Source organism: Cucurbita pepo, chromosome 6, assembly GCF_057944985.1.
Source record: "Cucurbita pepo subsp. pepo isolate OVF chromosome 6, ASM5794498v1, whole genome shotgun sequence".
NCBI classification, from domain to species: domain Eukaryota; kingdom Viridiplantae; phylum Streptophyta; class Magnoliopsida; order Cucurbitales; family Cucurbitaceae; genus Cucurbita; species Cucurbita pepo.
Genome location: NC_141803.1, coordinates 16,465,152 through 16,470,738, shown reverse-complemented (window position 1 = coordinate 16,470,738; position 5,587 = coordinate 16,465,152). Strand labels below are relative to the sequence as shown.

Sequence of the window (5,587 nt, the reverse complement as noted above, 5' to 3'; positions counted from 1 at the left end):
CTATACTTCTTAAATTTAAAAGAGATCCAGGAAAAAGAAATTATAAAATTAAACGCTTATAACTCGAGTTTGAGAGTACGCTTGATTTTGACGGCAGGGGCATTTTGGTAATTTTTATTTTCTGAATATTTTATTATGATTTTTCTAACAAATCTAAAAAATTTATAAAAGTCACCTTTTTCGTCATTTTTTGTATTTGAGTACCTTGAAATTTGAATTTTTTTTTGTCATTATTTCGTGTCTCATTTGTTATTTTCTAATACACAGTGCATAATGATTATCTACTAATTTCAGTTTCAACGAACGTAAATAAGCTACCATCTCAATCATTCGCACAAACAAGATATCTTAAAACTAAAAGTCGTAGAAAGGAAGAGGATAGAACCCACCAAACATTTAAAAAGAACATAGAAAAATTCGTAGTCACGGAACATTATATGAAAGTGTTCAAGCAGAAAAAAAAAAAAATCGCCCATGTCAAAAGAGTATCTCATAGAAAAATCACGTAGAAAGATCACACTATTTCTTGTAATGTATACAAAATCAATCGATCGGTATTATCCTAAATATTCTCAAAAGGGTATCTCGTTAACTATATAAATTACTAGACTTTATAGCAATAATAGGCAAACAACTTCAACCAAACAAAATTTCGAGAGTTGAGCTATTCATACTTTCAAACATTTAATACAAATGATAGCCATTTTCAATCCTTCGACACACCAGAAACCACATGCAAAATTCTCGAGCAACTGAACCAACCACAAAACGTGCGTACGACAACGACACCAATAAGGAAAATCACAACAACAAGAACTATCACCTTCAACATTGGATTGATATATTTCTGAATGAATCTTTTGGCTTTCACCTTCCAACATCTTTCATAATAGCTATTGATATCTTTAACGATTTGAATCTCAGCCATGTTCTTAAGCTCCAACACACTTCTCAATCCATCAAACAATTTCACTACCTCTTCTTCACTGCCTATATGGCTCTCAATAATGCTTGCTTCCTTCAATATCTTGACATCTTTGATTGTTGTTATCAACCCGCTCATCAACGCTACATAATTGCTAAAGCATGGCGGGTTTAGTTTAGTTGTTGCTTCGTATGCTACTAGATTTCCGTATACTACTTCTGAGAAGGCGTTAATGACAATCGTTGGCAACTTTAAACAAGGTTCTCTTCGTTCTTTCTCGAAGCTAGTCAAGGAATCAACCAAAATACTTAAGTCTTAATTGTATCTGTTGTAATGGAAGTGGAAGCAAGATCGATTGTACTCACACACCCACAGACAGAAATTAAACAAAGAAACAAAGATTTACGTGGTTTGAAGAGAATAAATTCTCCTACATCTACGTGTAGCAACCAATCTCAATAATCAAAGTGTTAACAACGTGTATATCTCACACTCTCACACTACAAAGTCTCTCAACAAATTTTTGTCCCAAATGTCACCCAACAAATAAAAAATGACACTCAAACTCAATGCTCTCGACTATCATAAATGGTTCAGGTATCAAAATGAGAATTTAATGATATGAACTAAATGAGAGTTAATAACTAAAACAAGTAACTAAAAAATTACACTCAAACTCAATACTCACCATCCTAAATGGTTCAGGTATCAAAATGAGAATTTAATAGTATGAACTAAACGAGAGTTCAGAACTAAAATAAATAGCTAAAAAATGACACTCAAACTCAATCAAACTCAACACCCTCGACCATCCTAGGTGATTCAGGTATCAAAATGAGAATTTAATGATATGAACTAGATGAGAGTTAATAACTAAAATAAATAACTAAAAAATGACACTCAAACTCAATATTCTCGACCATCCTAAACGGTCCAGGTATAAAAATGAGAATTTAATGATATGAACTAAAGGAGAGTTAATAACTAAAAAATGACACTTAAACTCAATCAAACTCAATACTCTCTACCGTCCTAGGTGATTCAAGTATCAAAATAAGAAATGATATGAACTAATGAGAGTTAACAATTAAAATAAACGAGAAGATTTCGCAAGTAGAAATGTATAGTAATGGGTTACCTGATGCTTTCATGAAAGTCCTCGTAGTTGCCTTCTAACTTGACTCTGACCCGTCTAAGCTGCTCGGCCGACGGGATCAATGGCGGGCTGTTCATATCCTCGCCGGTGGAAGAAGACGATGACCCAACTCTCCCAAGCAAACCAAGCAAGCTTTGGATCAAACCCACGGCTTCACTCAGCTGTTGTAAGAAGGCAATTTGAAGAACAGAGGCCAAAGCATTAAGCAACTCAACAAGGAAAGAACCACGGAAGAGTGCCATTCCAACAGGACGATCAATACTCAAACTTGTATCCATAATCAAAAGATACAAAAAGTGAAGCAAATGATGAGATTGTTCAAGAATTTGGTACAAGTCAGTGTAGCCTCTATAACGCATGAGTTGAGGGCTATCATGAGGAGGGAGCTTCTTGGGGGAAACAACCTCACAAAATTTGAAGAACAAGAGATGCAAATTGTTGCTCAAATTTTGTGGCAAAATTTTTTTGAGAACAAAAATTGGAATTTGATTCTCGAGCATAAGAATATCATTCGCTAATTCATCTTGGGTCATCACATTTGCCTCAATTAGAGAACAATACAACTTTTGTTCAACAAATAATGGAAATGGAGAAGGGAGATAAAGATCAGGACACATTGTTCTAAGCTCATCTTTTTCATGGTTGGAAATGGCTAGAAGTTGAACCAAAAACAACCCATCTATGAGCATAATCCAAGCCAATGCCTCGGCCCCAAAATCGAGAAATTTGTCATAACAAGATCGGATTTTGATATCGAATTGCTCGAGATCAGCAGCGATTTGATGGAGTTGGGGGAGTTTGAATGATTCTATTGCGTTGATTGCGTTGTCGAGCTTGTGTAATTCCATTTGGTAGAGCTCGTTTGTGAAGTGGTGGTAAGGCCCAAGCGCAATGTGGCGAGGGAAGTAAGCTTGTGGCATGCTATTGGTGATGGAATTAGGCAGCTTAAAGATGGAGGTGGGCGTTTGTAAGGCTGTTTGGAGGGTATTTGGTTGGAGAAGTTCGGTGATATGCACAACCCAATTGGTTTCATGGGGAGTTTTGTGAAGTTCTTTGGAGTTGAAGGCCATTTTTTGGGGAAGAATGATTGCATTTAGGTTGAGATAAGAGGGAAGAGATAAGAGAGGAGAGGAAGCCATATGCCTTTACTCACTCATTAATTACTTCAACCTACTACGTGGGTATAGGCCCGGTTGAGAGATGCGTGTAGTTTTTGGTAACAACAAAGATCCAACTTTTTTCTTAAAGAAATGATAAGTGGAGAGACAATGTGTGATGTAGAAACGAAGTGTATAGTTTGGAAGGGACGAATAGAGTGCTAGTGTGAGAGTATGAATGCTTTAAATATATGTTCATTGTACCTTAGAAGTGCGAATGTGACACAAATAGCTCTATCACTCATACGTTGCCCTAGATAGATGCGTTCTCTTTCCATTTTATAAGAAATCAAAATTAGGATCGAGTAGGTTTACATGAGGACAGTTAGGGCGTAACCCTTAATCGTGAATTTGGCTAAACTGATGAGAGTCTACTTAGTATACAGGAATGCGATCTCACCCACTTAGGACTCGTGGCATATTAGAGGGTATTACTGAGGGACCTTGGATTGTGCTTAATGGGGAGTCTGCCTTGTACTATTTAAGAGCCTGAAATGATAAGTGAATAGGGAGCTTATGTCAGAATTTATTGCAACTTACTGCTAGTTGAATTAGTCAAGTTGTTGAGTTATTCATCTTTATTAGGAGTCAACTTAAATGGTGTATTTTAGTTGAGTCTTTGTAGGAGTTATGTATAGGATTTATTTCAGTTTAAATATAAGCCTTACGCTAAGTAAAACACAACACTTCATTATTTCAGTTGTCTCTGCATTGTCTTCTCTGAGTAATACTAATTTCATATTTATTCACACTTTTGAGCGTGAGATATTGTGACCGTTGGTATCAGAGCTAAGTTGGTAACCAAGGGTTTGATATTATTACTCAACTAGATAATTATAATTATTGGAAGTTATGCATGGAAGCTTATCTATAGGGACAAGATTTGTGGGATTTAATTGAAGGTGATGACACACAAATTCTAGCAGACACTCCACAGAATGCTGAATTACGCCGAAAATGGAAGATCAAATGTGGAAAAGCTTTATTTACCTTGCGAACTTTGATTAGCAAGGAATATATTGATCATGTTCGTGGTTGAAAGTCACCAAAGCAAGTGTGGAAAACATTTCAAAAGTTGTTCACTAAGAGAAAATACAGCTCGATTGCAATTTCTAGAGAACAAACTAGCTGTGGTAACTCAAGGTAATTTTTCTATTGAAGAATATTTCTTGAAAGTGAAAAATCTATGTTCTGAAATTTCAAAATTAGATGTTGAGGAGCCAGTGAGTGATGCTCGATTACGGCGTTATCTTATTCGTGGATTACGAAAAGAATTTATGCCCTTTGTTTCCTCAATACAAGGGTGGGCAAATCAGCCTAACAGTTATTGAATTGGAGAATTTGCTTCCTAATCAGGAAGCCTTGATTAAGCAAATGACTAGCAGCAACGAGCTTTCCACAAAGTCAGAAGATGCGTTGTATGTCAAAGATCGAAGGAGACAAAATTATCATTCAAAGCCTTTGTGAACGTTTGCTGAAACCACCACACCTAAATGGTGGTGAGAGTTCTCTTATTTATAATCATTTACCGAAGAGAGAAATATGGTAAATTATAAATAATATGGAAAGAACAACAAAAGGAAAGAATAATAAATGAATACAATATATTTGTCTTTAATAAAAGGGCAAATAGTAAGCCGTAATGTAGATATTTGCCTTATAATGAACGGTCAACTATCCTTAACACCCCCCCCCCCCCCCCGCAAGCTTAGCAACGGATTTGAACAAACGTGAAGCTTGGATCTGAAAAATTCAAAGAGAGGTCGATAAATATTTTTTGTGAAGATGTCAGCAACTTGGAGATGAGAAGGTACATATTATGTGTGAAGTTTGCCAGCGATAACAAGTTCTCAAAGGAAATGATAATCTAGTTCAACATGTTTGGCCCGCTTGTAAGAAACTCACAAATTCTCCCCAAAGAAAGGAGTGGGATTAAAGCTTAAAAAAATAGCACTTTTGTTGTCACATAAGAGTAAGGGCTGCTGTGAAATAGGGACCTTGATGTCATGCAAAAGATGCGTAACCCAAAGAAGTTCAGCAGCAGTTGTTGCAAGAGCACGATACTCAGATTCACAGCTGGAGCGTGAGATAGTAGGTTACTTTTTGGCACTCCAAGAAGCAAGATTATTACCAAGATAAATAGAATAGCCGGATGTAGAACGACGAGTAACGGGACAACCAGCCTAGTCAGCATCCGAATAAGCGACTAGCGTACTAGGAACAGTGGATGGACGAAAGGTAAGACCAAAGTGGAGTGTTCCTTTCACATAGCGAAGAATACGTTTGACAGCAAGAAAGTGATCTGCAGTAGGGGCATGCAATAATTGACTGACAGAATTGACAGCATAG

The 5,587-nt window shown here is 36.5% G+C and overlaps 1 protein-coding gene across 1 annotated transcript; it reads right to left on the bottom strand.

Annotated features, from left to right (window-relative positions):
* Positions 1–593: 593 nt before the first annotated feature.
* On the bottom strand, positions 594–3,189 carry LOC111796755 (putative UPF0481 protein At3g02645). The gene is made up of 2 exons (XM_023679507.2): positions 2,064–3,189; positions 594–1,208 (listed from the first exon to the last, which is right to left on the bottom strand). Exons 1-2 carry the CDS (start codon positions 3,149–3,151, stop codon positions 707–709), a joined length of 1,590 nt encoding a protein of 529 aa, XP_023535275.2. The 5' UTR covers positions 3,152–3,189; the 3' UTR covers positions 594–706.
* Positions 3,190–5,587: the final 2,398 nt, after the last annotated feature.

Coding starts and splice junctions, on each gene's coding strand:
- LOC111796755 (XM_023679507.2), bottom strand. CDS start 3,151: ATGGCCTTCAACTCCAAAGAACTTCACAAAACTCCCCATGAAACCAAT. Junction 1,209..2,063: donor GACTTTCATGAAAGCATCAG/GTAACCCATTAC, acceptor TTCCTTGACTAG/CTTCGAGAAAGAACGAAGAG.